At 31.4% G+C, this 26503-nt stretch overlaps 1 protein-coding gene across 1 annotated transcript in view; it reads left to right on the forward strand.

Moving 5' to 3' along the window:
- The first annotated feature begins 5285 nt into the window (after nt 1-5285).
- Nucleotides 5286-26503, forward strand: part of LOC107445345 (protein trapped in endoderm-1) — a 30209-nt gene continuing 8991 nt past the window's right edge. Inside the window, exons 1-2 of the mRNA XM_016059714.4 lie at nt 5286-6559; nt 20243-20513. Of these exons, the coding sequence (XP_015915200.3) occupies nt 6156-6559; nt 20243-20513 (675 nt within the window). The 5' untranslated portion in view covers nt 5286-6155. The remainder of the gene's footprint in view (nt 6560-20242; nt 20514-26503) is intronic.

The raw sequence follows: 26503 nt of genomic DNA on the forward strand, positions 1-26503 counted from the left end.
AGGCATAAGAAAGGCAAAATAAATATTATTCATTTTTTTTTTTTTTTTTTTTTTTGCGTTACCTAAAAAGTCTTTCCAGATTTGACTGAATACGAGAAACCTATATTAAGGTTTATTGTAACGTATTATTAAACGCTTATTAATTATATTGCAGGTTAACAAAAAATCTTTTAAATAGGTAACTAATTGCTGAAAAACAGGCCTTCCTTGAAGTATTCATATCATCTGAAAATAATATGATTTAATAGGTGTAAAAACATCAAAATTTATTTCATGAAATTTAATTTGTAGCAAACTTTACAAAATTTACAGTAGTCTCGAGAAAAGTTAACTACCAATTTTTAATTTTTTTACGTTCCAGCTTTTGGCATTTGTCCCGAGGTGCACACATTTGCACTACTGGATAAAAAAAACGATGAATTGCCATTAATTTCAGTAAAAACTAAAAAAAAGGTTTAAAAAAAAAGATCATGATCAAGAAAAAATTAAGAAAAAAATCCTGATTTTTTCATACCTTTTTTTATGTTTATTCTTTAAGAATTTCTAAATACTATTTAAAATATATTTAATTTCGTTAATCTCTAAAAGTATAAAAATAATAGAACTTTCCATCCATTGAAATACTTTACGTTGAGTAAAAAATCATGATCGCTTTTATATCCCTGTGGTTCCACACTCATTAAATTTATTTATTGTTTCCAAATATGCAAATGAAGTCTAATTTAACAAGTACGGTTTTAATAAAGTATTTAAGTTAACAATTTACGATGGACTAATAATACATTTCTGCCATTAAAGTATGAAATCCAATTTAAAACATAGTACTTAGCTGTATTAAATTGTCCTTGCATAATAATACATTATGTCGAAACCATTGCTTCGTTGTGTAGCTAATTTAAATCAATAAAATGTTAAAGTCGCGTTATTTAATAAACAAAAGGCGAAATAAAATATTAGTTTATAATATAAGCTACCAAACAAATGCATTGTTTCAAAATTAGCATGAGTGAGATGTTATTTACCTTGACATTGAACTTCAACATCATGTCATCATATAGATTGCATGTTTTGTACATTGCCTAGTGAAGTACACAGTCATTCGAAAGATCAACGGCATGAAATCGTCCAAGCGAGAAATGAAGTATTATTCTTTTTGTAGCTTATTTTAATTCATTTGTTACAAAAGCAGTTAGTTCCACTATTCTTTCATCCATCGTTAGCGGGGTTGATGCCACAGCGATTGAGGGAAAATATTTTCTTTCTTTTTTCTCTTTCGGCAGTAACTGGAAAGATTCAATAACTTTCAATTACTCAGTTATTAGAATATCGTTGAATTATTTTTGGCATTTTGTAAGCGAGTTGCCGTGAAGCGTTGAGTGGTTAGAGCAGCAGTTTCGATATAGGGTTTCGCGGAACCCTAAAATAATAAAGTAGTTCTGAGTTGTTAAGACTTTTTTTTTTTTAACCAGTAATGATTTTTGGACTATTTAATTGTATTTAGATGCAATTGATAATCCATTATTTACTTAATATTTCGTTTGCCTTTATAAAATTATTTGAAGCGAAATGCCGATGAAAAAGAAATGGCACTTTTTTAAAAAAAATTTAGAGATAGTTTTTTTATAATAATATATATAACTAGTGGACTGCGCCCCCTGCTCGCTAACGCTCGCCAATCCCTGAAAATCGGTACGCAATCTTATATGGTAGCTTCGCAAACTAAGCTTGCTTCGCTCGCTACTAACTTAGGTACATTGCAAATGCACAAAATTTTATGAATTCAAAACAATAATTCAAATCCATATAAAAACTTTTAAAAAAGAAAAATTACATCTTTTTAGTAAATACTAAGTCATTAAAATAAATTTGAATTCAAATAAATGACATGTAATTCGTTAAACCTATTAGAAATGTGCTATAGTATAATTCGTGATATAAATCAAAAATCGTCAAATAAATTCGTAATATATAAATTCGTGAAAAAAAGCGCTTTCGACAAAATACTAAAATAGAGATCTATCGATAAAGACTACTCACTTCTGCCTAGTTTAATAGTATGAGATTGCCGTTGGTTAGTTCAGTTTCCGTTATTAAAAGCGCTATATGTTGAGCCACCTGAGCTAGATTTGGCATGTGACATTTTTAGCGGCAATCATCGGTCGATTCGCCGTGTAAGAGAAATAGTAACGTAAACAAAGCAAAGCAAACGTTGCCTCCGGCGGAAAAGAAATACAGTCGAAATTTGGGAGCCACGTTAGAGAATTATATATATTAGGTAATACATAGTAAAAATGACATGTATTTATGAAAAAAAAGCATTATTATTTATTATATCACTAGTGAAATCAAAATAAAATAACTAAATTTGTTAATGAAGAAATATTCTATCCCAATTGCCATTTTCAATGCTTATGGCACTTTCTTTTAGTTCTTATTTCGACGAAAAATATAATTCCTCTTATTTGATTTATTTTTAGTAGTTTTGTATATTCATTAAGACGAATGCATAACTAAACTCGCCAATTTCCAGAGATGCTAACTTGCTCCGGACAACGGATAAATATTTTTAAGTGGAAGTCTTTTAATGTACCATTTTTGGTTTAGTAAATTTGATTGATAAGGGTTTTGCTTACCATTACTTCTAAATAATTGAAAAACTTATGTGATACACCACTTTGTTGCAGTTAAGCCGTTAACGGCCTCAGACGTCTTGTTAAATTTTGATGATGATTCAATTAAGCCGTGCTGAGCGTTTTAAAATATCGCCAAAATTAACAACAAACTACAAATTTTAGTTTGTAGTTCTGAACCATTTTTTAAATTATTTTGTCTTATCCGGAGAAGTTGGCATCTCTGAATTTCACATCGGCAATTGCTTTCGCTCTCAAACCTACAATATTAATGCATTTTAATAATATAGTCCGAACCTAGAGTTTTTGAACTCAATTCGAGAGACTACTAAGTGTCCCCACTACTCTGATACGCAGGGCGTGGTGGAAAAAACCGACTATAGTACATTTTAGTTTAGGATATCTCAAGATAAGATCACGCAGTTTTTGTCTCAAATGTTATTTTCAATGGAACAGACAAGGGTGTATTTATATGGATATCTATACCCCTAAGAATTATTGTTGCTTTGTAATCATGAAGAAAATAATAATTTAGATTTTTTAGATTTAAATATTAAAAATTGAGAAAATATATGCATTCTTGACACATACGATAAAATAAGTGATTTTCATTTGAAATGAAATAAATTAGATGCTTGGAATTCTAAAGTTTTTAAAAACATTTATTAAAATAGAATTCAAATAATTTGTAGCAATATTTATTTATTCAAAAAAAAAACAAATACATACACAAATGTAAGATTTGATTAAAAACAGCGGATAGAAACCGAATATATTTTAATTAAGATAATTGGAATTATTCCTAATATTTATTTATTTTAACCACTAGTAGTAATAAAATTTCAATAAAAGTATGGAATTATAGACAGAAATTTATTATTATATTCAAGTTGCTCAAAAATTAAATTGTTCGATATACCCAGAGAATGTAAAAATTCCGAAAGGGCATGTATTTGTGCCTGACATGTTTCTCTGGGAATGATTAAGTGTCCCTTAAATCTTAACGAAAGTTGCTAAGTTAAATAAAAAGTTCTAAAGAGTGTGAAAAAAAATCGATTATATTTGATAAAAAGATCAAAATATAAAGAATAAATTATAAAAAAAATAAGAACTAAAAAAAATTATAAATAAGAAACTAAAGTTAGCTTATTCTTTTCCATTCTCTTAGAAGTGATTATTTTACTTAAAAAAAGTTATCCTAATCACTGTGCTCGATTGTTATTACAAAAATTTGTATTATCGTTTTAAAATAATATGTTAAGGGAGTGCATAAGCCGATTTAACTTATAATTTTGATAATATTACTTCCTTGTTAGTACTAGTGCTCCATTTATGATTATTCGTGCTCATATATATTTCCTTGTCACTTATATTCAATAAAATTTCTTAAATTTGTGTCATTTGCAAATAATAATTCTTAATGCCTTTTTATTAATGACGCATAATTCTTATATGTCAAAAATAAAAGTGTTGGGATGTATATAATGTAATTAGTGTGATTTTTATTTGACATATTTATAACAGAAATATTTATATGTTTTCATTAATAATGCAAACAAAGAAGATATTCAGCCACGTGATTGATCCCTTAAGAAAATAAGGTGTTTTTGGTTCTGACAGATTTTTAAAAAAAACTCCTTAAGTAGATAATGTTTTGCACCAAAAATAACCTCGTTAATAAACTTCAATTTCAACCTCATTTAAGCATCACAAAATCGTCCTCATATGTAACTCAGAAATAACTTTAGTTTAGATCGAGGGAAATTATTCATACCTCAAATATACGTTTTGCTTGAAGTGTAAGAAAAATAATACGTACACTTCAAAAACAACCTCTAAGCTTGCTGTTCTAAAGTTGATTTCCATCAACCTTTAAACAATCTTAAGTGTGAATAAAAACAACTTCATACACTTTAATTATACATCGTGGGAGGTATGATCTTTTAAGGTTGTTTACGAAATCAACCTTGACACCTCAAAACAATCTCATATAAACCGCAGAAATACATTACATTTTTGTAAGGGATATCCCCGTCACAACACGCAAATGTTGTGAGATTTTGTTTACCCTGCTAGGAAATTTTTTTTGTTGAAACTGCGGATATTGCGTGGCAGTAAGAGAATTTGTTGATAGGAGTATGCTTATTTGCCATACATATTGAAGTTTAGTCGTTATTATGAAAGCCATAGCGGTAAGTGGTATGCAAATATATTAGGAAAAGAGGCACCTTTTTCATAGAAAATAATACTATATAGATGCGTCAAATTTATATTTACAAATTACACGTTGATGAGACAATTATATAAAATCTTTACACTATGTACAAAATTGAAGTTGTCTATGCTTTTTACAACTTGGAAAAAAGATGCCTCACTCCAGAAATCGGTCAGTGAGTTGCTTCCAAATGAATGTTGTTGTTTTTTTTGTCTACTAGGCTTTGAAATGAATTCAGATCCATACATAAATATTTTTGAAAACATTATGTGATAGACAAATAAAAGCGCTGCTTTTCCAAACAATAACCTACAATTTTTATTTCTCATTCTTTTTAAAAGTAATAATAATATATATATTAAACAATGAGATAATATCGAAATGCTGAGGCACGTAAATTTAGTTGAAATAATTTGCCTTACAGTTTATTAACAGTTTACAAATTCTATTCACATGTTATCACATTTCCAATAAAGAATCAACCGCATCTCCTTTTTAAGATTTTTTTTTCTTCTTCCCAAGCGGCAACCTAACTTTTTCGCATGACTTCACATCCGATAAAGACTAACAAACAAGAAGAAACAATGATTCGGGACACTAACCGGAATTAGCCCAAACAATCGAGAGAATATTGTTTCGTGAACTGCGCCAGTGGTTAACTCCTATGGAAGATAGACAAATGGTTCGCGAACGATGATGAGTTCGAACGTGCCGGATATTATGGTGTGATGTTACAGATATAGTTACGAGAGTGGTAAAAATAGCTTGATTACCCAAGCAGTTTTTTATTCACTTCGAAAACACTTTTTTTTTATGCTCATCGGCAAGTGAAGTGATTTTTTACGATATCCTCTTATTGGTGAAAGTGGTTGCCGTAAATGGTTTCTTAAATCAGCTGCAAAGCTTTGATTCTTTGGAAGAATTTTATAGCTCCTTTGCTTACAGATGCATGTTTAACTACAATGGAATAAAATGCATTGAAGTTGTGTGTTTTTACAATGGAATAAAATGCACTGAAGTCATGCTTTATTTTTATGATTAGCTCAAACTTTGTGTGTGATTTTCATCTTAGAAGACAGGTGGTTTGTAAAAAGAAAGTTTGTTCCACAAAGATGGTACTTTTATGCTTTAATTGGGAATCTGAATAATCCTGAAGACAATTTACTTAGTTGAAATGAACTGAAGTCTCATGGTGTAACTTCTTGTCGTTCTCTTTTTATAAAACAAGAAAATATAGATACTGAGTCTTGAAAATTCTTATGGTAGAAGTTTCTCATATGATACATTTAAGTGTTTGAAAACAGGTAAAGATGGATATTGATTTCATGCCAATGGAAAAAGAAATTGAAAACTTGAAACTTTCAATTAATATCAGCGACAAACCAATTTTCTTGCCAAACAGGCCATCATCGGCTACATGCGCGTTCGCTGTGTTTTGCTGTATTTTGTTTATTATCATTGGATGCTTAGGCAACTTTTTGACAATTGTGGCTTTGGCCAGATGCAAGAAACTTCGCAATGCAACAACTGCTTTTGTTGTTAGTTTAGCATCTGCTGACTTTTTATTTTGTGCATTTTGCCTACCTCTAACTGCCACGAGGTACATTTACAAGGAATGGATATTGGGTGATGAATTGTGTGCTTTGTTCCCTTTTTTCTTTTACGGGAATGTGGCTGCATCTCTCATGTCTATGACAGCTATTACTTTCAACAGGTAAGATTTTTTTATTTGTTTACATCTAAATTGTACGCAAATGATACTTAGCATATTAGTATAAACAGTGTGGTGTTAGTAAGCAGCATAAAAATATTCTTACGAAATATTGAAAATGTTTATCACGTGTGCCATAATTTTATTTATTGTAACAGAGATGCTAACTTTCTACGTATTGCGGAGGAAAATATTTCAGCTTTAGCAAACTTTAGATTTCTATATCTGATTCTTGGTTCAGTAAATTTGATTAGAAGTGATTTCGCCAACTGCAGCACCTAAATAATTAAAACGTACAAAATACAATTAAATTAAGTCAACTTGAGGTAAGACTTTTAATGTTCTTGCAGAATTAATTTCAGAAATTGTTTCAAAATTTAGTGTCGAATTTTCAATCACTTTATAGAACGTTTTGCCCACCGTTGTCCTCTATTGAAAGCTGAGTGTAAGCTTTCAGTCACTTTTATTTCAAAGTCAAGATCTGAATATATCAAGATCTGAAGGTAAAAGATTTATTATTATTTTTTTTTAAATATATCAGTAGCAAAGGCTAAATTTTCAATGAAAAAAAATCACTCCAGTTTTCAAGTTTTAGAAACTGCTTACGAATCCTAATGTTAATACAACAAGTAAAGTCGTTAAAAAATTTTATTCGTTCTGAGCCTTTCAAAACACTTTATCCACAAGGTTGCCACGGGAGACTGAAAATACAAATATTGGTGGCTAATGAAACTCAACCATTAAAAAATTAGCCTCTTTTTTAGAATTATTTTTTTCATTTTACTATTGGAGGAGAATGCAAAGAATGTTTTTACTTTAACTATGAATAATTTGAAATGTATGTCATAGTAGTAGTTGCGATTGAATAATTAATGCAGGGGTAGTCCCGGACGACTGAAAATGCAAAAAGTGAAGACTAATGAAATTCAGAATTCTATTAACCCTTTTGAAGGCAGTGGTAAGTATACTTACCACCACGTTTTACCGCTTTTAATTTAGGTTTCCATTTTTCAATAACTTCAGCTTTCTTGAAGTGAGTTTGAATAAAATTGGTAACCATTTATCACTATTAAAAAACGTATAAAAGTTATAAAATACATAATTCCTTTTGAAGTTTGTAGCGTTTGAGGAATTTGTTTTATAAATAAGGAAAAATAAAAGTCAGTAAGTTCCTAATAGGTCATGTTAAATATATTTACCACCAAGAAAATGACATTTCTATAAACTAAATGAGTTTTTTCTTTTTTATATCAATTACTGTGCTTAAAACGATTTCAATTCCAAAAATACTTTAATTTACCTTTACTAGAAATAAAGGGCCCGTTAAAGGGTTAACGCGTTGAATACCGCACTAATTTTACATGGCTTGCCCGTCTGGTCAAACGGTAAATAACTATAAACTAAATTTGCAAATAGGCAGATTTTGCTAGTTTTTGAAAAGGTTTTACATGATATGCCTGAAGAAAGTGGTGAATGATATAAGTCTACTAATTGTTTAGAAATAGTGGTGGATAAAAATCTACTCAGTAGAATTTTTTAAACCAAGAATCACAATTAATGAACTACCACTTGAAAATATTTATTCGCTGTGCAAAGCAAGTTGGCATCTCTGTGTATATAAATAAAAGTATTTCTGTGTGTTCTATATTCAAACCATTTTAATAACGATAATAATATAAAAAAAATTAAAAATTTACTCGAATTATGTGTTTCTAATAATCTTGGCTCCGCCGGTCATCGGTGACCCTCGTGTCGCTACGAACAAACTCAGTACCGGTCACCTCCATGGCATTCAACGTGTTAAGGTGTGAGGATTGGAGGAGGGGTTGAAGAATTAGAATATTTAAATGCTATGCAGTTGTGCCGTGAATTCGGCTTGGTTACCATTAGTATAGTTTATATGTTGTACAAGAAAATTTTGAGAAAGGTGACCAATCTGGTCACAAAGGTGGCTGTATCTTCTAAGATAGTAAAAACTAATTGCAAATTTCCTTGTGACACTTCTAAAAATAATTAAATTTTAATACGTTTTGTATATCTGATTTGAATTTTTATCAATTATTAGCGACTATATCTTAATTTGTACTTCGAAGATAGCAATGTCTGGGCTGCCAAATTTTTACACTTTTTGTAAAACTTTATTCTAGTGGTAGTTATGTTTGTGTTTTTAATGTGTTTGTTTTCATTTATTTAAACTTATTTTCCACGCAACTGATTTAAAAGTTCATATGCAACGCCGCTTTGTTTTGGCTACTTTCGTGGTGAGTCTTTTAATAATTAAATTACGAAAGATTTGGTTTTTAAATGTCTTGCACTCTATAAAATATCTTGTAAAAAGTGTAGTATTTGGCAGGGCTGCATAAATAGCGCACCAGCCAAATCCTATCATTTTACTTCTTTTAATAATGAGTTCTGAATTGAATAAATTATTATAAATTTTTGTTCTTTTTATTTTTGACAGCAATTATAATTATAATAAAATGAATGTTCACATGACCAAGAGCGTGAAGAGATCAAAGGTAGTTTATTTTTTTTTTACTGCAACTCTCTCATTATTAAATTTTTGAAAATCGGTAAAGTAATAATTTTTTCAAACAGAAAAGTTTCAGCTTAACATAATACCGAAATCAGAAAAGACAAGGGAATTTTTTGGTAGTTTTTTCTCGGGTTCACTGTTGCCTTAAATGTTTCGGAAAACTTCCTCATTGTTAAATAGAGAAATCATTTTTCACTCACAGGTCGGGTTCGAACTCTGGCGTTAAATTGGTTGATGCGGGATTGTAACTTTTTTTATGCTTCTGAATCGGTAATTCGTTTAATCAGTCAGGAATATAAAGTTATCCTAAAAAAAATCAACGTAAACGGTATTCTTAGTCTTCAAAATTATATTTGCGAATATATCGTCATTACCACACTAGATGCACTTACGAAAAAAGTTGCTTTGAGATAAATGTATTTAGTGATTTACTGATTTACATAGTAAACCACTAAATACATTTATATAGTATAACTAAATAAATGATTGAAGAACATTTTAGGGACAATATTAAGTTATATTGAATTAAAGCCCATGTTGATTACCTTGGCAATGAAGAGGCTGACAGTCTGGCTAAATTAGCATGTCAAAAACCAAAAATTTTTTTATACGAAATTAGACCTAAAAATTCAATAAAAGCAGATTAACAAAACAAAAATTATTAAACAAATTTTATTTTTAACAAACATTAATTATAAATAATGATTAAACAAAATTTATTAAATTGGCAAAACCAATGGGACAATATTTCAAATCAGAGAAGACACACATACGAATTCATTAAAAAAGTCAACCACAGGAGAACCCTATCGAATTTCTATATTAATCAGTGTTTAACTAATCACGGAACCCACGGTACGTACCAAGCAAGACTCCACAATAAAACGGATCAGTGCCAAATGTGTAGTTGTCTAGACGATCTTGAACACATATTACTTACCTGTCCGAACTTTCGGGACATCCGTAACCTATACTTTCCATCAAATCTGACTATCAATTCCATTAAGAAATTATGGACAGTCCCAAGGATAAGTAAGGGAATAGAACAGATAATTAAAAAACATTTTGAAAACAATCTTCCAGAACTGGCGGATGATTGAACATATCCTGACAGTATACTTGTTAATTAAGTGTTTCGATTGAACTCATCTTTCCATCTGTAAATGTTCACCACCCACAATATTTTCAATTTTATGTTCTCAAATGTTTTCAATTTATCATGTTAATTTTAATGTTTGTAATCAACAAGTACTCCCTGAATTCCCCCTGCCGAGGGTGAGACAGGTTTGAGTAATAAATAATATAACTAAATACACATCATTAAATATATTACATAGTAAATCACTAAAAACCTATAGTAATTCCCTGAATTGCTAATACGCATTCTGTCACAAAACCGATACAATTCCTTTTCTCGCGTTGGCAACTAAGAGCTGAAATAAAATGAACTATAAGCTGGACTAAAATCAGAAGTTAAAGAGTTCATATATCAGAGATGCCAACTTGCTTCGGACAGCAAATATATATTTTAAAGTGGTAGTTCATCATTTGTGATTCTTGGTTTAATAAAGTTAATTTAGTAGATTTTTATCCACCACTATTTCTAAATAATTCGTAGGAATATATAATTCACCACTTTTTAATATGTATGTTATGTTGTACCCTTTAAAAAACAAGCAAGAATAGTCAAATATTTACAAAATTTAGTTTAGTTATTTACCGTTCTTTTAATTATTTTGGCGTGTCCGGACCAGTTGGCATCTCTGATATATATTTGCGTTGATATATATTTTTGATTTAACTATATTTACTAATTTACACATGTTACATGATAACTGTTGATATGTTTTAGTTTTAATAGTGCTAGAAAATTTGCACAGGAGAGAAAATTCGTTTAAAAATAAAATGACAGGAAAACAGAATCAACGGCGATGGCGCCTCAGCCAAAAAAAGCAAACAACAACGTAGAGATTCTTTAATTAATCTTGTTCCTGTTGTGACTCCAAATTTTATAATTACGTATTATTCAGAAAACCTGAATTTACAGTTGTGATTGAATTTGCCCATCGATTCTAGTTAAATTTCTGTGTTAACCTTGGAACACTGCTTCCATTTTTAACTTTTCTATCAGATGTCGAATATTCTATTAAAATTAAAAATGATAGCCAATCTACTTTATATACCTTACTTTCACCTTTTACTTTAATTTAAAAATAAAACGGCAAGTGTTTTTTGAACTAAATATTATTACTTACACTGGTAGCAGCATAACTTGGTATTTTAAATATCTCGTTTTTTCCAAAAATAAACAAAATGTTATAGCACTCTCATCAATCTTTCATTTTTGATCGGACGATTCGATCCATGTTCTTTACAATGGACGGTCCAGACTTAAAGTTCTTCTTTTTTCAATATTATTTACCCCTACCGCCTTGTTACAAGTCACCTTATATTATAAAAACATATGCTTGCAGTTCAGAAACAAAACATATTTTATAAAGCAAGTTTCAAATTTTATTCAAGCGTGACACCAAATGACTGCTCTCAATTTTAAATTTCTCAGGTTTTTCTTCATTTAACGAGTTCATGATGAAATAATTGACTTGCAACTGTTGTCATGGAGTAACTAAGACATAAACAAACAGAAAAAATGCACTCTTTAGTCAAAAATACCAACATTGCATATTCGTTATTTTGGCTTTGTGACATCGATATGTATTGTTTTTATAGAAGTATTTGACCCTTATTGTTAATTAGGTGTCGTCCATAAATAATGTCACTCTACTTTTTTTATATTTTTGTCACTATGTCACACCTTAATCTAACCCAACCCCCTTGTCGCATGTAACGCAAATGCGGATTAATTCCATCAAAAAGTCCTCTACGAAGGCAACATTTCTCCCAATATCCGAGCCTGTAGTTCCTTTGTCTTCTGGATTGATGTTCAAAATTACAAGGCTACGGCGTGGAACATTAGTAGTCTGAAACTCAAAATCAGGTCTGCTGTTCAACGACTGTTATAAAATAAAATTGAATAGCATGAGCCGTGGTGGCTCAAGGGATAGCAAGCTCGCCTCTCCATCATGTAACCCGGGTTCGAATCCCAGCAATGGATGGTCGAAACGAATTACGCACACGGTTCGTACAGATCACAGTGCTGACGTAAAATATCCTGAGTGGTAGGCAGATCATGGGTTAGAGACCCCTTGCCGTCAGATTAACCATGGGAGGTTTTCGTGGTTTTTCTCTTAATGTAACGCAAATTCAGGTTAGTTCCATCAAAAAAGTTCTATATGAGGGTAAATTTCTCCCAATACTTGATCCAGGAGTTCCCTTGACTTCTGCATGCGGTACAAAATTACAAGACTACAGAGTAGAAATCTCGCCTCGCAATGATGTAACCCGAGTTCGAATCCCAGCGATGGTTTGTTAAAAAGAGTTCCGCATCAGACCATAGTGCGGACGAAAAATATCCTCAGTGGTAGACGGATCAAGTGTTAGAGTCCCCTCGTCGTCAGGATAACCATGGGAGGAATACGTGTTTTTTTTCCACTTCATAATGTAACGCAACTGCGCGTTTCCACCACGAAGGAGAATTTCTCCTAATATTAGATCCAGGAATTTGGGTTCAAAATTACAAGGCTATGGAGCTGAACTTTGGTAGTCGTAAACTAAAAAACGGCTGTTTTGGGTCGGCTGTTCAACGACGGTTAAAAAATAAAACAAAATAAAACAAAATAAAATGGAGATTATATAGGAGTCTTTTATTGAATTTTGGCAAACACTTGAACACTTTTCTTAATACCCCGCAGGCCTGTTGTATATCAGTTTAAATTACTCTAATGTAAAGGTAGTTTTTTTTTCAATGTCCCCTTGGAGAATGACCTAGGCCATACAGGCATCTGAAGGGCAGATTAGTTTGTCATTAAATGGCAATATTATCCCTACTTTATTCATCAAAATTTCTATTACTTTTAAGTAGGAATAAAAATTTTAAACTGAAATAAAAATTTTAAAAACAAATTTTTTTTAACATCCTTCAAATTGGAAAAATGTTTTAATTTCTCCCAGGTCTAAAAAAATGGGCATCAAGTCTTAACAAACATGGAGCGTATCAGTAAAATAAAAGACTTCTATCACCGCCGAAAAACATCTCTTCCCTCTAACGTCTTTTGAAAATGCTGAGCTCTATATTCTTTGTTTTCGGCCTCAGAAAAATAAAATTGTTTCCTATCTAGCCATCTTGAAAAACGTAGTTTTAATACATTTTAATTTGTTGCTTTTAAATGTACATATATGATACGTTTATAAAAACCGCATTTATTTTTACCTGTACGTTTTTGATAAATTAAGATCAACTAATTTAATCTTAGCTTGCAATTAATGTTAATAAACGCTGCAAATTTGAAACTGAAGTTGATTATCTATAAAATATTTTAATTAAAATCTTACTATTTTAATTCAATTTGTTAACTGTGACGTCACAAATAAGACATTAAAAAAATAGCCATCCATTTTATTTATAACCAGAATAAATTTCTTCAGCTGCTACTTTTGACGTGATATGCCTACTGTTGGCAAAAAAGTGCGCATTATGTAAAATTAGAACACTAAATAATGCCTGATTTCGAATACAAATTGTATAATTTAGGACGCACTTGGCGAAAAATGTTGGATTATAGCTTATGTAGAACATGGTGCTTTTCTCCCTTTTAGAAATATTTTTAAGCCAACTCTTATTCCCACTCACTGCTTTCGTTTACTTTTTTGAAACATATGGTTGACCTCATTTTATTTCATAAAATGATAAACCGCATTCGAATTCCTTTTAAAATTTAAAAGAATTATTGCCTATGAAATATTACTTTCGATTGAAGGTGAACAGGCCTAAGAAAGATACATAATCTCTTGAATATATAATTAAAAGTTAATATCGGCATATTGTTCTTTTTTTTTAATTTATTCAATCACGGTGGAATTTTCTAATACATTTTTGCATTTGATTGTTATAATTCAAATTTCTAGTCATCAATCAATCTGCTTCTAAAAACCTGTTGCATTTTATCACAAAAGAAGTGTGATGAATTATTGTAAACGCTTATTCACTTAAATTGTTGTCTTTAATTCAGTTTTAAAGAATTCTTGCTTGCTTGCTTTATTTAATAAAACTGGGCACCTGGACCGCGCAGCTGCCCTAATTCCATTCATCATGAAATTTAAATACATTGAGTTACAAACATTTTGAGTTTAGCAACATTATGGTAGCTATACAAATAGGTAAAGCACTTTGCTTGAGAAATTAAAAGTTGAAATAATTATAACAATGAGAATATTTTTAAAACAATTAGTAAACATAACATATGAGTAGTAGATAAAAATAGTAAAATAACATCTGAGTATTGAATCAAATAACACATGTTGACGTAGGTGTAAACATAATTTGGAGTGTTTTTAAGAATTCAAATATTTTTTAAATAATGAATCAAATTAAAAAAATATTAATATTGGTTAGTTAAATTTTTTTTTAGTTATATAAGTTTTTATAATTCATATAATTAATATAAATTTAATAATAATCTAATTTATAATTCAGTTATATATGTTTTTTTTTACTCTTTTTACAACCTCTCGTTTAGAAATTATGTTGTGCGCCCCTAAAAAGTGGAATATGTATAACTAACTTAATTAAAATAAATAAAACATTGGAAAAAAAATCTAATTCCATGTTTCCTTTCTTCCATATTTTGTCCTATAAGTGTAAATTATCCTAAAATAAAAAGAATATATTATTTCTGACAAATAAACTTATTTTTTTTAATTGCAAAGAATATGTAAATAGAGATTTAAATATTCATGAAATTTATCATGTCTAAAAATCTAGATACCGTAGCCTTCTTCAAGCTATCTGCGACCGCCAATGGCTTATACACTAAATTTTATGAATCTAAAATGAATCAATTTTCTGATTCTTCACTTTTTACCTATATCGCATCAACCGCCCTTGAATAAATGCGTACATTCAGACCGACCCATATGAAAGCCGTGAAAACTACTTCTTTTCGGATCTTTATACCCTTGAGTTATTTTGGGTAAAAATAAACATCAAATTAGAAATCGACACTGCTATATTTGCTTTTTTTCATTGAATCTATGAATAAATAATTAGTTCCTGCGGACACGTGGGAATTCTAATTATGGTTTACTTTTTGTGTATTTTTATTATTAGTTAGAATATTCCGCCTGGATCCGGTTTTTCGAGGAATATTGGTTGTTTTATTCAGTTATGAAAGTGATTGCTTTGCATTTCGTCTTAAAATCAAAAATAAACGCTCTATAAAATTCCTGGTTAGGGTGTTGGCATACACCTGGTGTGTCGAAAAACACTTTTTCTTAAATTGCTATTACTGATCTTTTTTTTTCGGGGAGGGGGGGTCCAGTAAAAATTGCTGAAAATATATTTCAAATCGAAAACTATTCTCTGCCACTTCTGCGTCGTCTTTAAATTTTAAAAATCTGAGTGTTTTTTTAAAAAAGAAAAATAGGCTTAATGTTGTTTTAAAACTTAATAAACATGATGATGCAGCAAAAGATATATTCGCATTTTTACACTTTCCGGCCCAGTGTGGCAGAAGCTTATTTTTCTTTTTATTTATTTATTTTTTTGTGAGTTAAGTAATAACAGCGGGAAATATATTTCAAATAAAAAAAATATGTTTTTCTGCTCCCGCATCATACTTGAATTTCAAGAATCTGAATATTTTCTTTTTGAGAAAAAAACTAACGATGTTCTAAGACTATGTTCGATGCGGAAGTTTTTCCGTTTTGATACTTTACGGCCCAGTCAGGTAAAACTTATTCCAAAAATGCTACAAACCACTAGAAATGTAAAAATATTTGCTTCTAAACATTTTTACCAATTTCCATCTACCACTATACTATTGTTATCTAAATTTTAAAATCTTTAATTTTCATTTCACTCCGACTTGCATCAAAGTTTCTTTCGAAAAGTACCGTCATGTGGGGCTACTTTGTGCAGGATTACGCAGTTTTTGAACTTAGACATGTAAAAAAACTATGTTAATTCAAACTTTAGTAAAATTTATTGATATTATATTCATAACTGGACTAGGTTGAATGAATTTGATCAATATTGGCATTATTTGTATGTAATATTTACAAATAATAAGTCAAAACATACCTTGCACAAAGTAGCTCCCAAAGTGGGGTAGTAGCACAAAGTGGGACTACTTTGTGCAGTGATAGGAATTCAGTTTAATAATCATGTTTTTAGTAAAATATTGATATAAAATTTTAAAAAAAGTTAATTGTTGACATTTTTAATAACAAAAACATCAAGATATGTAAAGATATTAGTTTGAAAATAATTTTCAGCGTTAAAAAAACATTTTTTATAAAGAATTTTTTCTTAAAAAGAATGTTTATTTCAAAATATTTGAGTTTAAACAAAAGGAAACCATATACATTTTTGAACATTGAAATGGATGAAATTTCAAAAATAATAATTATTACATATTCATTAACATTTATAATATTGATAAATTTGAACCTAACATGCTTGAATGAACATGACAGAACTTGCTCTTCATTTAGTGTCAAAATCACCCGATGTCCTATAAAATATATTTTTATGTGTTAAATCGTTTGATTAATTCATTAGAAAAATCTTTGTAGAAGAAAAATAATAGTTTACCAGCACGTTTTATGTGTTTCTTGGGAATTTTACTAGAGATAGTATTTCTGCGGATTTTGTACTTCCAAGAAGCTTCTGCAATCGACATACCACCAGCAATAGCTTTCAAACATTGTTGCAGCTTTTCTAGAGTGTAATCACGGTAGTTTCTCGTTCCAGGTATTTTTTTTATAACGTCTGACAATTTTTCTGTCGAAAAAAAAAACGAATGAAACTTTGCACAAAGTAGCCCCACAGTGCATTTTTTTCATTTTCCGTTTATTTGTTATTAATTTTCAAATTTTTTTAACGCTAACATGATATAATTGTTTATTAATATATAAATTAAAAATTTTGAACTTACGACAATTGTTTTATCAACGTCTTCGCATTTCACAGCTAAAGTTTCCAAGCACACTTTTCGACGTCCGACGTTCTCGGAAAGTTGTTGACATTGGATAAACAAAACACACTCTGAGATTGTTTTAAAATTCAAAAAAATGTTTGTAGTAATAGAGGAGACTTCTATCTTCAAATTCCACACATTTTTAACGTGAAAAAAAAAACATAATACTGAATAGCAGCACTTGAAAAGTGCCAAATTCGAATTCGCACAAAGTAGCCCCACATGACGGTACCAGTTTAGGTGAAGTTGCTAAGATAAAACTTCAAAATGGAGCTAGAAACAAATAAAGTATGCTTCTTCAGTGAGAATACACGGTCTGAGGTCGCATTTGCTAATACGTTGCATGACTAAAGTTTGCAACCGACATTTGCTTATCTACGAAGGATTAAAAATATTTCACTATATTCTTGCTAAATCCACGAGGAACTTTTTTCAAGATTGTTTGAAAATCAATTGAAAAATAAACGGTTTTTCAGTTAACCATAGAACATATAGCCGCCTATCATAAGATAATTTAGCTCATTTGAACCCAATGTTTCAATTTCCGTAGCATGTATTTTTCAAAAATATAAAGATTGGTAATTCAAATACTTTTTCAGTCTCTTAATATATGTTGGAAAATTAAAGCGTTCGTGTCAACCACAAAATAATATTATAGTTATTTGATTGCGATTTTTCTTGAATTTAAAGTTTGGTCGCTCATAATAAAATCCATTCTTATATATTTTATATATATATATATATATCCATTTTTATATATGTATCACATTTTTCTCGTTTCTACGTATTGAAAAAGCAACGTAAGTGCATCACTATAATGTCGAGAAAAGCCGCTTGACAATTATTTTGTTTCCTTTGCTAATGTTATAAATGCTAAAATAAAATTGCAGAAAGTTTTTGAAAGAAATTAATTTCCTTTAATGTTTTATGTTGCAATATGCAGTTACGAAAATGCCTAGTATATAAAAATCTAGATTTTCCTATTGCACAAGAGATAAATTCTAATAGGAAATTTAATTTATCCTTTCCTAATTCATTCGATAACAGAACTTTACTTAACTAAAGGAAATATTGAAAAGTGGTAAAAGTTTTTTTTTTTATTATGATGATTTATCTCGGAAAATATAATATTCATACCCGAGAACTTTTACGCATTTGGCGTAAAATTTTATATTCATATTTAAAGTGGTAGCAAAGTGTATGCTTTCTATATATTCCTTGCATTTATAAATTTAATTTATAACATTTTTCACCACCACTATTGTTAAAAAAATTAAGTATATATAATAATATGTAATACAATCATGAGAGTCCGCGTAAGCTATTTCAAAATGCAACGTATGTTTCTGCCTAAAATTGTAATATCAATTTCATTTTACTACCATTGAGGAAAATCATCCTCGAAAGGATTAAAGGCAGATATGAATACTGTATCGACTAAAATATACTAAAATTGTGACAAAAATCTGTGTTACAATCTGAAACCTACCGTTTTTAATCAAAAATTAACAACGAGTTTTTAAAAACTTGCTGTCATTTTTCCACGCTAAATTGAAACTAAATGAATAAAATTTATAATTCATTTAAACCAATTTCATTGATTTCTACTAATTTTTGAAACAAAAGTAAGCTACATTTTGAACGGTAAGCTACATTCAATAACGATAAGCTACATTTTGAAGCATGAGGTAACATAATGATAATCTTGGAGCAATATGACGGACATTTCGAATTCTTGAGGAGAACAGTTTTGGTGAAAAATATCGTGCTTCCCATGTCAAAGATGTTTCTGTGAATTGGGATGTTATTTAGTAAAAATTTCATAAATGTTTTAAGTATCGTCCTCAAAATAATATTAAGGATAAAATTGCTGTAAAATTTTCACCATTGGAAAAAATATCCAGTTTACGGAATTATCCTAAATCATTCAATTTCTTAGTTCAAGTTGTAAATTAGTTGAAATTTTTAGTCGAAAATATAAGAAGTTAGCCCATGTTTCATCAAAGTTTTTAAATTTTCTAATAGTTAGATCTACAATAGTGTATATTTTATGCTATGATATTGAGATTGCGATATATATGCGTTATTTAAAATTTGATTACTTGTTTTTAAGCCGTTTCATATTTCTCGTACAGAAAAGAAATGTTTCGAACATTTCCTAAAGCATTAAAATAGTGATAAATTTTTTCCCCATAAAGCTTGCAATATAGTACCCCAATATGCGCAATAAATAAATTAGATTAATAAATACGAAATCTGTACCTCAAATTTGCCCAATATACAGTTGTTATTAATGATTCGAAATGGATATTTGAAATTGTTATTATTTAAAACATTTTTATCAAGAAATGTTCTGTAAAATAGGAGAGGGGTAAAATGAAATATATACTTATATTACATGATTATATTTAATTGCAATATATTAAGTATGCTTACGATGGGCAGTAATCGCAGATCTGTTAAATTAGGACATTGCCTTCATAAAGGTTATGACAAATTTGTTTTATGCGTTGCATACGAACTTTTAACCCTTTGACTACTAACGGGACTCATTTATCCCAACAAATGTTTAAAAATTGCTAATGGACATATGTATCCCACCATTAAGTACGGCCGGAACATATATGTCCCAGCCTCTAAATTGATAACCGCTTGTCAGAAAAGTCCCAAATACTAAATGTGCCTTATTTGTGACTTTTTTGTCCTTTTGAATAATAAACAGGACAAAAATATCATTTTTTAAAATTCGTAGTCAAAGGGTTAAGTAATTTATATGTTATAAATAACTTTAATTGATTAAAAAATAATCCATTAAAACCTAAACTTAGGTACCACTAGAATAAATGTTTTACGAAAAGCCTAGGAAGTTGGAAGTTCGGTATCTAAATTAAGAGAAATTGGTAGTTTTGATAAAATCAAACTAGTTTTCTCCATTTTTAGTTTTAAAAGCACTGATCTGATTTATCAGAACAGTTCTTCGGTTGTTGCCTAGGAAAGAGTTAAACTCGTGTGCACTACGTGTAAAACATTTTTATATCCTTTCCTTTCTTCCAGGTTTGTTTTGATAAACTGTTATCCAATTTACAACAAGATTTACAAGAAATGGAATGTTGGCGCCATGGTAATTTTCTGTTGGGCCTTCAGCTATCTGATTTTGGTGCCAACCTTGGCTGGTTATTGGGGAAGATTTGGCTACAATGATACATCTTTTTCATGCACCATTCTCAAAACGGAAGGCAAATCTCCGAGGAAGTTCTTGTTTTCATTTGCTTTCCTGTTACCCACCATCACAATAGTTGTCTGTTACTCCTGCATCTTCTACAAAGTAAGAAGTTAAGATTCTATTAACACCTTATCATACACATTTCTCAGTGTTTCCAAAAATTGATGCAACTTTCAAGCAGTTTCTTAAGGAAAGTATTTTTATAACTTCTTCTTTACCTCTGAATAATCATTTCAGTATTCATTTCCATTCCTTGCAATACAGCAACCTGGTTTTATTATTTTTCCTTCATTCAGTTTTCAAATCTCCGAAAGTTTGTAAAGATCTTGAATTTCAATAACCAGGTTTACAAGCTGTCTCTTTTTTTCCTCAGCAGCCATGTAAATAAAGTTACTTAAACTTTGCAATAAAATTACTAAATTATTATTTAAACTATATTTTGGAGGGTAAATTCGTATACTTTGGAAGTATACCATCACCCAATGTTATAGAAGTCCAATAAACCCGGTATATAAATATAAATAATGAAAAAAATGTTTTTCTTACTAAAATATTTATTTTTAGCAAGAAACTAGTACTATGACACTCCTACGTTGATAAAATTGTATTGATATTAAAAAAAAAAAAATCAAGGAGCATAAGGAATATGTTTGGATCAGGTGATCAGATTAAAGAATTAAAATTACAAGTTTAATTTAAGTCATGTACATCTGCAATGCTGCAGAATTCGTGCTTTACTGGTGAGGCATACAATTCATACTTCCAGGAATGTAGCCATACTGTCTTACTTACAGGATCCTGGTTTCCCCCGAGAGCGCTTTTTAAAAACAAAAAAAATAGTGCGTAGAGTCCCTCCGCACGGAAGAAGTTAAACTTCGCAACCAGCGACGTTAATTCTAGAAGAATCAGCAGTCCTAGAAGGATCACTAGTTCTATTCAACGACTCTTTTTCCTGCTCCGCTCGCTTCCGTGCTCTGTAATCACGGTAATATTGTACATTTTTCCCTCGTCGTCCTCTTGAACCAGTGCTTCTGGTTGCCTCACCTGGAAAATGTATTTGTATTAATAATGTATGTGAATGCGTCATAATGTAATTTCAAAAGAGAAAACCTAACAATCAATTGATATTCACAAGAGACGTACCTTGACATAACCTTAAATCCGTCGCATTGTCCGTGGGATTGTTTCACTCATTTTTTTCAATTGTTATCCACTAAATTTGAAAATAAAAAATACTATCCTATTAAATTATATGTGTATCAAAACAAACTAAAAAAATATTTATAGAAAAACAATACGTTTATGACTTTTATTATTTTTATGCTAGTGAGAACCAAAACAATGGATGGGTGATCGTGTAAAGCTAAGGCAAAGCTAGTGGTAAAATTGCTCTTTCAAGACTTCCGGGTTACTGCTTCCGATATATTTTTGCGCCGCAGATTGAAAAAAACGCGCCATCATATTATTGCATCATATCTTTTGCAGTATTTCACATGTACCGAGTTCTTTCTTTCAGCCTTTAAACTTCAGCATTATCATATTAATATTATAATCATTAGAATATTTTCTAATTAGGCTAACGTAAAAAGATATTTTTAAAGATGTTTTTGGCGACATTTTGTTCAAATGTAGCCAAATAAGGGATAAAATACAAAACATGGCATACCTTAAAAATTATTCACAATGAGGTATTAACTTTCCAAAATTTTTTTTGGCCTTACGACCTCTGAGAATCAATACATTTCAGAAAGCTCTTATGAATGGTACAATTATGTTTAGATTTGAACCCAAATTAAAATAACAAAACTGAATAGAATATTAGGCTTGTTCACACATCGCCTCGTAGTCATAACATAAGCGGAGGGATACACCGGAAATTTTCTGAATTTCTTCCGGTTTAAGGACGCTTGTTATTGTTTACATTAGACCACCCATCCATATGGAAATGAATGAGGGAAAACTGGATCCTACCACGTGATTTTCTGGCCAATAAAAATGTAGCGTTAAACGTTTAACGCAACCTTGTTGGATAAGAAGTATAAGAATATCGTCGAAGTATAAGTCGCATAAGAAGTATAACTTTAAAAAAAGGGATTTGCATATTTTGAACCTGATGCAAAACTCATTTTAACAACTCAAAATAAGAGCTAAAAGAAGAGTTATTAGATGTTGAATTTAACTAAAATAAATCTTCAAGCAATTAGAATCTATACAACAAAAATCAAAATTTTTCTATTCGAATTTTTGAAAACACTGAAGTTGCCAAACAAACAAAATGCGATGTAGTTCATTTATCTCTAAATAACGTAACATGTTATTAGCTCGTTTCATGAGATTTCTCAAAGTAACTGCTAGTAATAGTTAAAAAGTACCGGATCCCAGTTTTATCCACAAATCTAGCTTTGTCCAATTCTCCCACGCTTAGCCAAACTCAGTATAAAACTACACCGATTTGGTTAACTAGAAAGAACCATTAAAGTTTTCTAAAAAAAATGCAGCCGAGATACGAGTCTTTAAAACTAATCATCAAAGCAATTTGAAGTTTTCCGAATTTTGCAACCACTTCAATTTAGATAATATTCATCCATCATGTATCAGACTTCTATAAATGTAATAAGCTTCATCCAAATATTTCCGATGATCAAGAAAATTAATTGATCAGTTTTAAAAAAAAAATATAAGAGATATATTTTTAGTGCAAATTTTTTTTAACCTTTTGGTAAATTGAGTTTTTATAAGCATTAAAGCAAATTACCAATTAAAGTTTGAAGAATAAATTTAATTTAAACATAATTAATTACAAATAAATACAGAAAGTTAAAAATGAAATTAGGATCATTGTACAGCCATGCTTCACCGACCGTGCCACGAGCTAAAATGTGGATATCGTCGGTTGCTTGTAGAAAAACTGGTTTTACGTGACTCCTGCAAGTTGAAGTAAAAGTTCGTTTTTTTTTGCATCACCCAGTGAAGGTGAGATTACAGGGCCAGGGCACCGCCGCAGTACTCCCCCTCCAGCAAATACTACAAGTATTTGGGATTAAATCGAACTCTCCGGCCAGATCGTGTCGTTGTCTGCGGAGGTTCAGTAAATTGTGTGGTCGTTGGAGTTATCGCAGCATGAGGTAATTTTGATATCACAGTCCGCTCAATGTCTTTGAGGAAGAAAGCCGGTTTTAGACGGTCAACACTGATCACTGAAACTTTTCCAGAAATGTCCAGACAAAAAGTTTTTTCTGAACGACTGAGTACTCTATATGGTCCATCATAAGGAGCTTGAAGGGGCTTCTTTACACTGTCACGTCTCACAAACACATGAGAGCATGATTCAAGAGTTGGGTGGATGAAAACTTTTACGTTTGCATGTGATGAAGTTGGAATTGGTTTCAGTTCTGACATGCAGGTTCGAAGTTTTTGAAGGAACTCGTGTGGATCAACATTTGAAGTTGACGGATCGAAGAACTCCGCTGGTAGTCGTAGGGGGGTTCCATAGACGAGTTCAGCACTGGTGCATCCTAGGTCCTCTTTTACGGCAGATCTTAGTCCAAGAAGTACAATGGGAAGAGATTCAGTCCATTTTATATTGGGGTGGCATTTGAGACCTTGTTTTAGGGCTCTGTGAAAGCATTCGACGAGACCATTGCTAGAAGGATGGTACGGTGTTGTACGCACTCTAGCTGCTCCGATCATTCGAGACAGTTGAAGAAAAAGGCTACTCTCGAACTGACGGCCTTGGTCTGTTGTGATTACAGAAGGAATGCCGAACCTAGAAAACCAGTTGTTCACGAGTGCTCGGGCTACCGTTTCGGCAGTAATCTCTGGGATGGGGATAGCTTCAGGCCACCTTGAGAATCTGTCAATGCACGTCAAGAGATACTGGTATCCATCAGAAGGAGGGAGCGGTCCGACAAGGTCGATGTGGATATGACCGAACCGTCGAGATGGTAACTCAAATGGTTGCAGAGGAGACCGTGTGTGTCGGATCACTTTGTTTTTCTGACAGCTGACACAGGAGCGAGACCATTCTACAACATCTTTGGCTATGGATGGCCATACAAATCGAGAAAGAACAGGCTTCTTCGAAGCACGGATTCCAGGATGTGTCAAATTGTGAAGAGACATAAAAATACTTTTTCGAAATTCTTTTGGCACGTATGGACGAACTCTGTCATTGCTGGTGTCACAATATAAGGGGTATGGGCCGTCCAATTTCATAGTTTGCAACTTCAAAGTCATTGTAGAGTTTTCGCATTCAGTGAGTAGTTTCTTTAGTTCCTCATCAGCTCTTTGGGCATCAGCGATTTTAAGAAAATCAATTGGTGGAAGCTTTATTGAGTTTAATCGTGAGAGTGTGTCGGCTACTACATTATCACTTCCAGAAACATGGCGAATTTCAGTACTGAATTGGGCTATAAAATCTAATTGTCGAAGCTGGCGCGGTGAGCATGAATCTGAATTTTTTTTAAAGGAATAAATTAAGGGACGATGGTCGGTAAATATTATGAAATTTTGCGCTTCAAGATTATGGCGAAAGTGTTTAATAGCTGCATACATGGCAAGTAATTCGCGATCATAGGTACTGTATTTTTTTTCAGTTAATGAAAGTTTACGGGAAAAGAAACCGAGGGGCTTTGGTCCACTAGGAGTATCAGTATTTAAAACAGCGCCAATAGAGGTATCGGAAGCATCTACCATTAACGAAAGTTGCTGATTAGGTGTTTGATAACTAAGAATAGCAAAATTAGCTAATTCTTGTTTGCATTTTTCAAATGCCGAAATTGCTGCGCCTGTCCACTGGATCAAGCGTTTGTCGTTTTTCTTCGAATCTCTCAAATATTCAGTTAAAGGAGCTTGTGTGGCTGCGGCATTTTTTAAAAAACGGCGATAAAAATTTATCATAGCTAGAAAACGTTTAAGTTGGACAACTGTCTCAGGTTTGGGGAAATCAACTATGGCTTGTACTTTTTCAGGTAAAGGTTGAACACCCTCTGAAGAAATTAGACAACCGAGAAATTTAACGGATGATTTTCCCAACACGCACTTTGATGGGTTAAGTTTAAGGCCGTACTGAGAAAAACGGGTAAATATTTCTTGAAGATGTTGGATGTGTTCGTCTTCATTAGCTGAAGCTATGAACACGTCGTCAAAGTATGGTATGCAAAAGTCTAAGCCTGTTAAAACTTGGTGCATAAACCTTTGGAAAGTTTGACCAGAGTTTTTTAAACCGAAAGGCATGTAAACGTATTCGAATAGTCCGAATGGAGTGGTGACTGCTGTTTTGGGAATATCCGGAGGGTTCACCGGAATTTGATGATACGCTCTCGTGAGATCGACAGTTGAAAAAATCTTACCGTAAAATAATTGAGTGCAGTCCTGAATATGTGGAACTGGGTATCTGTCAGGAACTGTTATGGAATTAAGTTTTCGGTAATCTCCGCAGGGACGCCAATTACCATTCGACTTCCTAACTACGTGTAGTGGGCTAGCCCAAGGGCTTTTTGATGGTCTTATAATCCCTTGAGTTAAAAGAAAATCAAATTCTTCCCTGGTCGCTTTCATAATTTCGGGCGATAAACGCCTTGGCTTTGAAAATACAGGCGGTCCTGTAGTTTCTAAAAAATGGTAAACGGTCGAAGGAGTAGGCGTAGGATTTGCATGAGATGGGTTTGTCAATTCCGGAAAGCGGGACAATACCCTATCAAATTTTGAGTCTCCTAAGTGAATAGTTAAACTACTTGGAAAATCAATATTAGCAATCTTTCCACGTGATGTTAGTTTAGTTAGATTATCAATTAATCGGCTATTTTTTACATCAACTAATAAATCGAAATGTCTCAGAAAATCGACACCAATAATTGGCTGTTTAACATCGGCAACAACAAAACGCCAAGTGAATGGCCTACGAAGGTTAAAATCTAAAGTTAAAATTTTTGTTCCGTATGTTAAAATTTTAGTACCGTTTGCTGCGAATAATACTAAATCATCAGAAACTTTAGTATCAGATGCATAACGCTTTGGCAAGGCAGACAAATCAGCGCCAGTATCAATAAGCAAATTAAGGTTACTTTTTTGATCGGCCAATAAAATACGAT

This window comes from Parasteatoda tepidariorum, chromosome 6, assembly GCF_982258835.1.
Source record: "Parasteatoda tepidariorum strain Cologne lab strain chromosome 6, Ptep-v5.0, whole genome shotgun sequence".
Classification (NCBI taxonomy): domain Eukaryota; kingdom Metazoa; phylum Arthropoda; class Arachnida; order Araneae; family Theridiidae; genus Parasteatoda; species Parasteatoda tepidariorum.